General features: G+C 43.2%; 1 protein-coding gene and 1 long non-coding RNA gene across 4 annotated transcripts in view; one reads left to right on the forward strand and one right to left on the reverse strand.

Annotated features, from left to right (window-relative positions):
- cep112 (centrosomal protein 112) overlaps window positions 1-4863 on the reverse strand; it is a 263230-nt gene extending 258367 nt beyond the window's left edge. Inside the window, exons 1-3 of one of the 3 annotated variants that reach the window (XM_046306156.1) lie at window positions 4615-4860; window positions 4478-4531; window positions 1689-1724 (exon numbers count right to left, since the gene is read on the reverse strand). In XM_046306156.1, the coding sequence (XP_046162112.1) occupies window positions 1689-1703 (15 nt within the window). In that variant the 5' untranslated portion in view covers window positions 1704-1724; window positions 4478-4531; window positions 4615-4860. Of the gene's footprint in view, window positions 1-1688; window positions 1725-4477; window positions 4532-4614 lie in introns of all 3 variants that reach the window. The other 2 variants (XM_046306159.1, XM_046306155.1) reach the window with 2 other exon arrangements.
- The window catches only part of LOC124000054, a 79558-nt gene that overhangs the window by 3328 nt on the left and 63268 nt on the right, over window positions 1-12962 (forward strand). Inside the window, exon 2 of the long non-coding RNA XR_006832538.1 lies at window positions 114-145. This is a non-coding gene — a long non-coding RNA (uncharacterized LOC124000054). The remainder of the gene's footprint in view (window positions 1-113; window positions 146-12962) is intronic.

A 12962-nucleotide genomic window follows, 5' to 3' on the forward strand; every position in this document is an offset into this window, starting at 1 on the left:
AATGACAGTGGTCCCAGTGGGACCCTACTGTATGACTTGGAGCATCAGAAGTACAGGTAAGACCACCATCTGTCCTGCTGTCACTCACTGCTCCTTCTCACTTCTCTTCACAGGGGATTTGGGAAACAAGGATTCCAGTGCCAAGGTAACCCAGTGTTCTGCCTATGTGTACATGTTTACACTCATATTTGCATGTGTACAGCAGCGGCGGTTCTAGACCATTTCAGGGGGGTGCAAGCTGGGGCCAGTTGTACTGTTAGAGGGGCCAGTAACATTATCATTTTCTTCACTGCATTGCAGGCAAAATACCATGTTCATTATCATCATCGTTGCCACTGTCTAATAAGATGTAGAGAACGGTAACTAATTTCTGCTGTGTAAAAATGATTTCATACTCCACATTTAGGGTGGCCACAAGGGGTTCCAAAATTGTCACAGGGGCACTGGTCGCCCCTGCCCCCCAGAACCGCTAGTGATGTACAGTAATTTACAGGTGTACACTCATGTTAGCTTAGCATTAGGTATCCAATTTCCATATACTGTATGATGCACTTCCTATAGTTCCAGTACCAACAGTTAATCATTCATATTCATACCACTGTACAAGGGGATGTTGAACTGTCCACAAGCCAGTTTGGTTGATGTCAAATTCACTAGCAATCTACAAGTGAAGATGCCAGCTGCTTGTTCCTTTTTGTGGTTACTGTACATCTCAAAGCCCTGCTCAGAGTGCAACAATGTCTGCTATTCTTCCAAGAGCAAGGATACAGTCAGTGAAGGCTTCTGAATCCACCAGCACCAAAGTACATCCCCATAGACAACAGTTTAGACACATTGTGTGTAGTCTAGTAGGGCTCATTGAGTGCGTTAAACTGTTCCGTCCAGACAGTGAGGTGATGACTGGCTAATCACTGGCTGGAGATTTGACTGCTCTTACATGTATACTTTATGCAGTCTGTTCTCCTGAAGTGTAAACCCATCATACCATAATTCTATTCTCATTATTGTTCAGACAAGATGCTGCGTCTTTCTTATAGCTTGTTGATAATCAAGTCATTATTCACTCTTCCCCTTCCTCAGTAACTCTTAATATCCGGTGAAAACTTGGATGGGGCCAGTGTTCTCAAATTTACTTCAAAAGTGCAGCATTGCCACTTTTCAGGCTTCTCCCAAATATGGCGTTCGCTAACAGTCTTCCACAGAAAAGTTAAACTACAGTACACTGCCTTTGTCAGTGCACTTTCATATTCTGTTTGATGAATTAATGTGCATGCAGAGCCACTTAATATGACTAAATACCAACGGTATCAGTTCTCTAGTCACTGCTGGAGGCCTTTGATTAGTCACTTCAAGACTGGTTGGAAAAGTTAGTGAAGGATTTACAGCAATACCCAAGTTCCCAGTATCTGAAATGTAATTGTGTTTTTGAATCTCGGAGTCAGATTGTAACTATGAGGAAGGGTAAAGGAAAACTGACTGGTCGATTGTAAGCAATAGCAAATCTACGTTCCCAAAATAACCATTGAATTCAGAACAGCAAAATATAATTCCATGCCAAAAGTTTATTGGACATTCGCGCATCACCAAGGGGGATGAACGTCATGTAGAAACTACAGGATGTAGAAAAACATTAGTACCAAGTAATCAAAGCAAATCACATTTGGAATGCCATACACGTTCACACTTACCTTAAAGCCCATCATTCATGCATCAATTGCCAATGTCTGTGGGGAGAAACATTTGTCAGTCATCCAAATTAGACTACTGTATACATGTAGTTGTAACAGTACCGGAGGATAGGATACTGCGCTCCTTTGGATCCAGCACTTGGTCTAAGGAGAGGCTGGTTAGGCACAGGTTTACTGATATCATGGGATACAACACTAACAGAGGGCTGGGCTGTGTCTCCTGGGGAGTAGAGGGTGTTGGAGAAAACCACTGCCTCGTTCATAGTCGTTATGGTTCTGAAAAATAATGCTGGGTGGAAGTAGAACCAGAGTGTGGCAGCTGGTGGGCCCCAACACACTGCTTGATCCATGGGGCCGGTTCTTGCTGCTCAGCAGCAGAGGGAGATGTGTTTCCTTTACCTTGCTGGCCACCAGTGGATTATGGAGATGGGTGGATGTGTCTGGGCTGCCACCCATAGGAGGTCCAACATTCTGAGAGGCCTTTGGAACCCATAAGGGCAACCCACAGGGGTATTGGTTAACAGGTCCTGCTACCTCATTAACACTGGGTCTTGAAGTCTTCTGAGAGGCCTTTGGAACCCATAAGGGCAACCCACAGGGGTATTGGTTAACAGGTCCTGCTACCTCATTAACACTGGGTCTTGAAGTCTTCTGAGAGCTTCTGGCTGCTTGGGACTTGTTCTGGTTGCTCAAGGACTGAAGGACAATAATTACAACATGCCATTAATTGGGGTATTATGCCAACTGGTAATGTAATAGTATATCAATCTGATTATAATATATTCAAATTGTGATATGACAGTACACATGCTTGACACCTACCAGTCTCACTACACATGGAATGTGAGAGCCTGCAAGGGCCACGGCTTTTGTGGAGCGATGGGTAACAGTGTTGAGGGTTACTTGGTGTACAGAAGGTGTCTGGTTTGAGCCCAGGTAGGGGCGAGGGACGGAAGCAAAGCTGTTGCACATGAGACTAATTGCTAGATTTACAGCTTTGCGTCATATGATGGTATAGGGACAATGACCAATGTAGACTACTGGTTGTGCGGCGAGGTGAGCCCTGGCAGGCGCTCCTGTGGTCTGACAGGTTCACTTTGTTGGTGCCGAAATTGGCAGCTAACGTTACCCTTTCAGAGCACAGACTGGCGATAGCCTTTGGTCAATGGTCCTGAATTAATGTTACGGTGTGCCTTTTTAATGAGCGCATCTTGGGCTACCAGTCTTCGTGAGGCTCCTCTTCAACATGGTGTGCAAAATGACAGGTTCGTATATGGCTGCATTTCAGATAGGCTTGGATTGTTTAAGTCTCAATAGTATAACCAATAGTGTAGCCTACTGAAAGTAGTAAGTTAACTACATTAGTCTGTGCGATAATATTGACATCACTTTTACAGTAGCTTATGACAATGAGGGGGCCTTCACGCGGTGTGCTCAGAATGGACATTCACTCTTAAATTGGAGACGATTCAAAATTGGCTACTATCATGTATGACATTTCACAGCCATGCATATAGAAGATGCACCTAGTTTGCTTTTCTGAAAATCCCACAGAAAGTATTTTACACCTGGAGAAGTAGTGGCTTGGTTACGGTTATTGCATAGTGTCAAGTGTGACAGCCTATAGTTGTATTTAGTGACGTTTAAGCCATGTAGTGAGGCACATTCTCTTGTGTTATTATATAAAGCAACAGTTGTGTACAGGTACATTGTTTTGTTACATTTGAACAGTAGGATTAATCATCTTGTGTTTAGGGCTCCAAAGCAATACTAAACCCAACATGTCCCATGTTTAATGAACTGAAATAACATCCCAGAAACGCATGCATACGCACACAAAAACTACACAAATTGGTTACATCCCTGAGAATCTATCCAGTGCAGTTGGGCATCGTGAGGCCCATTGTCATGCCATTCATCCACCACCTCATGGTTCAACATAATGCACAGCCCCATGTATCTGCACACAATTCCTGGAAGCTGAAAAGCTTCCATAGTAGCAGTATCTCACACTAATGTGTTTTCCGTGTGCATGTTGCTTAGAGTTCAGGAATGGAGTGTTGAGGTAGTATTTGAGGTACTAGAGCCACATTCATAAGAACATTAAACATGCCACATTAGATTCAGGAACCACTTGGTACAGCCAGCTCACCATAGTGTTTCACCGTTTCCATCTACCTTTCCTGGCAGACAAAGTACCAGACTGTTTTCAAACCAAATGCATCCAAGTTTAATTAACTTCAGTACGCTTGAAAAACAATACAATAACATAGCCTATAAATAAATATTGAATTGGAATAGAATTAAGACTGAACAGTCATGAAACAGTTAACTGTTTCAATTTGTGCAAAACAAATGAGAATTTACATTCAATTTCTGGTGGCACCGAAATCACTCCTTACCCATGTTGCCAAGGACAAACATACTGGCCAGGGAAACTGGAATGAGAGAACTCCATAGAAGCAGTTTAAACTCCATAAAGGTAAATAGTTTAAGAAACCCTGCCCTAGGCTATGGTTCAGGACCAAAGGAGGGCCCTGGGCATGTCAAAGGTCAGTCACTACAATACTTCTACACCATCCTTAAGTTGGGTCATGGGATGACAATTTGTCATTTGGGGCTCAAGTTTAAGAACCCTGGCCTAAGACACAAAAATAAGACTAGAGGCTAAACCAATACATCAGGTCAAATCAAAGTATTGTGACATTTTTCTAAATAAGTTTTAAAATCATAATATTGTGTTAAATCAAAACAAATTTCAATTATCAAAAGAACAGAAAACAGCTTACCATTTGACAGGAAAACTACTACTGCCTACAAACACAAAACAGAGCCAAGAGACCCTGAAAAAACAAGGGGGAATGATTAGTAAAAGGGCCAGCACACCTTCAACAATACCACTTATTGAAGATAACCCATTTCTTACCTTAAATTGTCCAAGAGCCATAGCAATCAGCTCAGTTGTAGAACTCCCCAGTAGCTATGGCGTGGCAACAGACAGCTTGCTAGAGCCTTCCGGTTTTAACTGGGAGAGTGCTGCTCTCTCCTTGTATTGGCACCTTGACTCTCCTCGGTTTCAGAGACTAAATGACCTTATCATTTAACATAATGAATAGAGTTGACTTGTTTTCCTATTTCAGCATGACACGCAAACCTATCTGTTTTACACAATACATTCCTATCTGCACATACTTCAACATTGCACCCTCCCAAATAGGTTTCAGGTGTAGCCAATCTAGACATTAGACAAGATTGCCCCAATTGTGACAGATGAGCTGCATTTACACAGGCAGCCCAATTGTGATATTTTTCCGCTAATGGGTCACATTTTCATAAAAAAATATCAGAATTGGGTTGTCTGTGTAAAGCAGCCATAGAGGGATAGACAGGGAAAGCTTGTGGTAAGGAAACTCATCATTACTATCGTACCCCATGTTGAGAAAAGTCACAGACAAAATGAAGGAGCTTGATATGGGATGAGATTACCACTTTTTTTAACATGCTTATTAGACATGACCTTTGGGCAGTTAGAAACTATACACAACATTGTTGCGTCCTAAATAAACGTGTAGATGCAAGTTTAACTACTCTAATTCAAAATAGTGTAATTCAGTGTTTTGATCAAACTGTTGTCCAAGTATCAAAAACAGTGCAATCATTTATGTGACTCTCAGTAACCTTCTAGTGAGATAACCATGGACTTGTCTCTGGGAAGTCTCTACCAGTGGAGGTTGCTGCGGACGGATCATAATAATGGCTGGAACGGCGTGAATGGAATGGCATCAAACACATGTAAATCATGTGTTTCATGTATTTGATACCGTTTCACTCATTGCGCTCCAGCTGTTACCACGAATTAAGGTGCCAGACAGAGTCAGGCACTATAGAGTCAGACAGGGACACTACTACTGCACAAGGGCCCAGATGTCCACACCATGTTACCATAGTCTCTGCCAGTGTAGTGTTCCTCTCAGGATACTTGATACACCAAGCCAGGTAACTGTGTGTAGACAGAGCAACACTGAAGGTAAATGCTAGAGATGGAGGGAGAGATATAAAGGGTAGGTAGAGAGTGAGATTAAGAGTACAAAAGGAGAAAATAACAGGGAGGTAGCAGGCAAGGTGGAGAGATTAGGATGTAAAGGCTAGGGGAGAGAATGAATGAGGGAGAGGTGAAGGAATGACAGAAGAGGAAGGAAATAGTGCAGGAGAGGGAATGAGGGGAATGGAGGGAGAGAGAATGAGGGGAATGGAGGGAGAGAGAATGAGGGGAATGGAGGGAGAGAGAATGAGGGGAATGGAGGGAGAGAGAATGAGGGGAATGGAGGGAGAGAAATGAGGGGAATGGAGGGAGAGAGAATGAGGGGAATGGAGGGAGAGAGAATGAGGGGAATGGAGGGAGAGGGAATGAGGGGAATGGAGGGAGAGAGAGAGAATGAGGGGAATGGAGGGAGAGAGAAATGAGGGGGGGAATGGAGGGAGAGGGAATGAGGGGAATGGAGGGAGAGGGAATGAGGGGAATGGAGGGAGAGAATGAGGGGAATGGAGGGAGAGAGAATGAGGGGAATGGAGGGAGAGAGAATGAGGGGAATGGAGGGAGAGAGAATGAGGGGAATGGAGGGAGAGGGAATGAGGGGAATGGAGGGAGAGGGAATGAGGGGAATGGAGGGAGAGAATGAGGGGAATGGAGGGAGAGAGAATGAGGGGAATGGAGGGAGAGAGAGTACAGGTTCAGTAGGGTGAGAGAGAATGAGGGGAATGGAGGTAGACAGAATGAGGGGAATGGAGGGAGAGAGAATGAGGGGAATAGAGGGAGAGAGAGTACAGGTTCAGTAGGGTGAGAGAGAATGAGGGGAATGGAGGTAGACAGAATGAGTTAAATGGAGGGAGAGACAATGAGGGGAATGGAGGGAGAGAGAATGAGGGGAATAGAGGGAGAGAGAATGAGGGGAATAGAGGGAGAGAGAGTACAGGTTCAGTAGGGTGAGAGAGAATGAGGGGAATGGAGGGAGAGAGAATGAGGGGAATGGAGGGAGAGAGAATGAGGGGGATGGAGGGAGGGAGAATGAGGGGAATGGAGGGAGAGAGAATGAGGGGAATGGAGGGAGAGAGAATGAGGGGGATGGAGGGAGGGAGAATGAGGGGAATGGAGGGAGAGAGAATGAGGGGAATGGAGGGAGAGAGAATGAGTTAAATGGAGGGAGAGAGAATGAGTTAAATGGAGGGAGAGAGAATGAGTTAAATGGAGGGAGAGAGAATGAGTTAAATGGAGGGAGACAGAATGAGTTAAATGGAGGGAGAGAGAATGAGGGGAATGGAGTGAGAGAGAATGAGGGGAATGGAGGGAGACAGAATGAGTTAAATGGAGGGAGAGAGAATGAGGGGAATGGAGGGAGAGAGAATGAGGGGAATGGAGGGAGAGAGAATGAGTTAAATGGAGGGAGAGAGAATGAGTTAAATGGAGGGAGACAGAATGAGGGGAATGGAGTGAGAGAGAATGAGGGGAATAGAGAGAGAGAGAGAATGAGGGGAATGGAGGGAGAGAGAATGAGGGGAATGGAGGGAGAGGGAATGAGGGGAATGGAGGGAGAGAGAATGAGGGGAATGGAGAGAGAGAGAATGAGGGGAATGGAGGGAGAGAGAATGAAGGGAATGGAGGGAGAGATCATGAGGGGAATGGAGGGAGAGAGAATGAGGGGAATAGAGGGAGAGAGAGTACAGGTTCAGTAGGGTGAGAGAGAATGAGGGGAATGGAGGTAGACAGAATGAGTTAAATGGAGGGAGAGACAATGAGGGGAATGGAGGGAGAGAGAATGAGGGGAATAGAGGGAGAGAGAATGAGGGGAATAGAGGGAGAGAGAGTACAGGTTCAGTAGGGTGAGAGAGAATGAGGGGAATGGAGGTAGACAGAATGAGTTAAATGGAGGGAGAGACAATGAGGGGAATGGAGGGAGAGAGAATGAGGGGAATAGAGGGAGAGAGAATGAGGGGAATAGAGGGAGAGAGAGTACAGGTTCAGTAGGGTGAGAGAGAATGAGGGGAATGGAGGTAGACAGAATGAGTTAAATGGAGGGAGAGACAATGAGGGGAATGGAGGGAGAGAGAATGAGGGGAATAGAGGGAGAGAGAATGAGGGGAATAGAGGGAGAGAGAGTACAGGTTCAGTAGGGTGAGAGAGAATGAGGGGAATGGAGGGAGAGAGAGTGTGCATGTAAATTGTAATGAAAAGAGAGGTAGTGCTGCTCCCCCCTCTCACCTCCTAAGGTCACGGTGCCTGGCCTCGGAGCCTCTAGCGTCCCTGTGCCCTTCTCATGTTAGCTCTGTCACAGCACAGGGTCACGGTACAGAGTAGCGATGCTCCAGGGGGCAGGTCTGAAGCCTTAATTAACTGTCAGTCCACACCACCATGCTGCACTGCCACATGATGGGCCAAGCGCTCTAGAGTCCACTGATTTATCACCAATTTACCACTGTTGAAATTAAATGGAGAGGGGAGATGTTTAGATGAACTCTATAGGACAGTGATTCATAAGGCCAGGAGTGATTCATAAAGCCAGGAGTGATTCATAAAGCCAGGAGTGATTCATAAGGCCAGGACTGATTCATAAGGCCAGGGATGGTATTCTCACAGCACCTCAGAGTAGGAGTGTGGATCTAGGTTCAGGTCCTCCCTGTCCATGTAATCTGATTCAGTATAATATAAAAAGCCAAATTGATCCTACACTCTTAGAAAAAATTGTTTCATAAGGTTTTTTTGCAGAGATGGGATGCTACCAACAACCATTTTGATCAGAAGAACCTGTTTTAGAAGACAAGGGTTATTTGTAAGGCAAAGGGTTCTACCTAGAACCCTTAACATCCTAAGAACTGTTTTTTGAAGAAAGGGTTCTTTGATGATTCTTTGGGAGGCAAGAAGGGTTCTACTTAAGAAGGGAACCACACTTTGTGTGTACAAAACATTAAGGACACCTTCCTAATATTGAGTTGCATGGACTCTACAAGGTGTCTAAAGCGTTCCACAGGGATGCTGGCCCATTGTCACACAGTTGTGTCAAGTTGGCTGGATGTCCTTTGGGTGGTGGTCCATTCTTGATACACACACCTACTACCATACCCTGTTCAAAGGCACTTCCATCTGTTGTCTTGTCCATTCACCCTCTAGACGGCACACACACACCTACTACCATACCCTGTTCAAAGGCACTTCCATCTGTTGTCTTGTCCATTCACCCTCTAGACGGCACACACACACCACTCATGTGTCAATTGTTTCAATGCTTAAAAATCCTTCTTTAACCTCTCTCCTCTCCTTTCCTTCATCTACACTGATTGAAGTAGTATAAACAAGTGACATCAATAAGGGATCATGTCATGGAAAGAGCAGGTAGCAGGTGTCCTTAATGTTTTGTACACTCAGTGTGTGTAATATTTCCCATCATGCTCTATTGCAGGGATATTTTCAGAATTGATTTTTTTACTGTAAAATCTGTGTTTTTGTATTGGTTGGTTGATTCATTTTATGCTACACAAAGATACATAGCATACAGGTTTTTAAACCAATTCAATCTGTTAGTAATTGGATGTATTGCACTCGTTACTGAGATGGTTGTTCCAGTTTAGATGTTTTAGGTAGTAATTGTATTAAATCTTCCCTTCTGTCACGAGTCCGACCGAGGGTGTTTCCCCTTCCCGGGCGGGTGGAGCTCGGCGGTCGTCGTCACCGGCCTATTAGCTGCCACTGATTGTCTTTCCTCCCCCTCCTTGTATGTTTAGTGGTAGCACCTGTTCATGTTAATTCGTTTGTCTTTATTAGACAGCCGGCCCGCCTGGTTGTTGTGCGGGATTATTTCAATGTTACCTTCGGCTCTGTTGTAGAGGTACGTGTTAGTGCCTGGTCGTGATTTTCTCCATTGTATTTTTTGATTCCCTGTGTTTGGGAACGTAACTTTTGTGAGCACCCTGTGGTGCGTTGGTGCTATTAAAAGACGCACAGCATTGAACTCTGTCTCCTGCATTTGACTCCACACCCACGACACCCGGAGCATTATACCTTCCCTGGCAGTTGTGCTGAATACAGGTTTCAGTTGATTAGCAATTCCACTTGTTGGATATCTTTACTCTGGTTGGATTCCAATAGGAATTACACATCACTTTGCAAGCCACCATAATGTGATTTACAGGTCTGATGTGGCCTGTAAACTATAAGACTGGTGGAACCGTTCTAGGAAGGACCCTTCAAAGAAAGAAGGTTTCTCGGTAGAACCCTTCATTGAGGGTTCTGGATAAAATCCTCTCCTAAGAGTTCTACCCAGCACCAAAAAGGGTTACCCTGTATGGTTCTACTTAGTTCAACACTCCCCCTCTGAGACGCTTTATGATCATGTGACCTGACCAGGACAAACTCTGGGTCATTAAGCTACAAGGTCAGGTTGGACCAAGTTATGCACACATCAGTCTGTTGGTATCAATATGGAACCTAGTTCAACCTAGTTCAACAACCATATCTGTTATTAGTGCGAAGCATAGAATACGGAATTAGAATACTCATTTAATAGGGTCTCTGTGGTGTGAAGTCTGTCTCCCACAATTGCTATACTGTACTTACTAGGGCATAATAGTGATACAATGAAACTCACATAATAAATGTTATGAATAATGGACCTGGCAGCCTAGTTAGTTGGGTTTTGGAGCTCAGAGTGGGCCAGCAGACGGAGTGGTTTTATTAAGTGTTGTTGGCCCACTGTGCAACAGTGATCGTGAAGATACAGTATGTACACATGTATAATCTCACACATCTGAAAGCTAAAACAACTGCCCGTTGTTAATACATATCCAGGCCTCTCTGCTCACAAGGCCAAATGGCTTACGGTAATGGTCTGTTAGGACAAAGGTCTACTAAGGACAGGTGGATGATCCATACATGAAACAATAAACAGCTCAAAGGAGACACCGTAAACATGTATTTTACAACAAATATACTTTTAACTGGAAGTAGTATAATTCATATAAAGCACAAAATGTTATATTATATGACTGACGTTTCAAAATAGATTATCTCAAACATTGCACACCACTAGGCTACACATGAGACGTGCGAGTGCACTCTAGAACACCCATCATGAGAGTCAAGCTGGTTCAATTCGATTAAAAGTTCTACTGAACGACACTATTCCCAAAACATTCTTCAACAGCCTTTGAGGTACGTTTGCTCCGTTTGATGGGTGTGGAGAGTGTAGCTTGAAGCAGTGAATGATGTATTTAAAAACAGTGGAGCGTTTTCCACAGTGTATTTCCAAACCCCTCCAAACTAAACAGTTTTTCAGAAGCATTCTGAGCAGCATGAATGATGTATTTTTTAAACAGTGTAAGGTTGCAGTCATAATGTTACATACTAAACAGTGGTCATTCTGATTTCAGACAAACTAAACAGTGTATTTCAGACAAACTAAACAGTGTATTTCATAAACAGTGTATTTCTAAACAGTGTAAGACAAACTAAACAGTGATTTCAGACAAACTAAACAGTGTATGTTTTTTCAGACAAACTAAACAGTCAACAAACTAAACAGTGTATTTCAGACAAACTAAACAGTCAGACAAACTAAACAGTGTATTTCAGACAAACTAAACAGTGTATTTCAGACAAACTAAACATTGTATTTCAGACAAACTAAACAGTGTATTTCAGACAAACTAAACAGTGTATTTCAGACAAACTAAACAGTGTATTTCAGACAAACTAAACAGTGTATTTCAGACAAACTAAACAGTGTATTTCAGACAAACTAACTAAACAGTGTATTTCAGACAAACTAAACAGTGTATTTCAGACAAACTAAACAGTGTATTTCAGACAAACTAACTAAACAGTGTATTTCAGACAAACTAAACAGTGTATTTCAGACAAACTAACTAAACAGTGTATTTCAGACAAACTAACTAAACAGTGTATTTCAGACAAACTAAACAGTGTATTTCAGACAAACTAAACAGTGTATTTCAGACAAACTAAACAGTGTATTTCAGACAAACTAACTAAACAGTGTATTTCAGACAAACTAAACAGTGTATTTCAGACAAACTAAACAGTGTATTTCAGACAAACTAAACAGTGTATTTCAGACAAACTAAACAGTGTATTTCAGACAAACTAAACAGTAAACAGTGTATTTCAGACAAACTAAACAGTGTATTTCAGACAAACTAAACAGTGTACAGTGTATTTCAGACAAACTAAACAGTGTATTTCAGACAAACTAAACAACATCATGACTTTATCTAAGCATGAATGTAAATAAATACTATTGGTAACATATACAAATGCGATCTCTTATCTGAACATGAGTAAATAGGCAGCTTTAATTACAGGCGATAGTGAGAGACAACAAACCATACAGGAGATATATTAGCGATAGGCCTATTCCTCAAAGCCTGAGTCGTCACAATCAACAAATGGTATGTGTTGGAATCTTCTCATGAGCAGAGTAGCCTAACCTTGATGCCAGAACTCACATGGGAAGCTTGTGAGAGACAGGAGTGGAGCAGTGAGCTATGCATAGGACTGTAGGCCTATGTGGATGTGTTGGATGGTGGAATCCTCTGAGGGCTGTGAGCTGATGATCCATGCCCACCAACACACATTGAAAGTGGGATGATATGATAACAGATGCGTGTTCTTGGACATGCAGAGTGCTTGTTCTTGGAAAGACCAGGGATCTGAAACGTCTGCCAGTTGGATTCTCCATCCCAGGAGATGTGTCTATGCTCCCTCTCTCTCAACCTCATGGGATGGACATATACTGGCTTTTTGTAGTTCCTGTTCACTCAGTTGTGTGTGTGTGTGTGTGTGTGTGTGTGTGTGTGTGTGTGTGTGTGTGTGTGTGTGTGTGTGTGTGTGTGTGTGTGTGTGTGTGTGTGTGTGTGTGTGTGTGTGTGTGTGTGTGTGTGTGTGTGTGTGTGTGTGTGTGGGGTACATTGTTCGAAAGTGTGTTAGGTTCATTGTTCAATGCCCTTGATATCTAGGCCTTTTCTTTAGATATTGAGAACTCACCTCCTATCATATGGCAAACAATTCCCACAGGACACAGGCTTCACTGAATCTCCCCTCACCACAGTAAAGACATCTCATCTTGAAATGGACTGAACTGAATAGAATACAATAAAATAAAATAGAACAGAATAGAATAGAACAGAATAGAATAGAATAGAAACCTCAGCTTGAACTGAGAGGAGAGTATGGTTGATTAAGTAGGGCAATTCCACTGGAACAGAATG

The sequence above is a fragment of the Oncorhynchus gorbuscha genome, linkage group LG16, assembly GCF_021184085.1.
Source record: "Oncorhynchus gorbuscha isolate QuinsamMale2020 ecotype Even-year linkage group LG16, OgorEven_v1.0, whole genome shotgun sequence".
NCBI classification, from domain to species: Eukaryota; Metazoa; Chordata; class Actinopteri; order Salmoniformes; family Salmonidae; genus Oncorhynchus; species Oncorhynchus gorbuscha.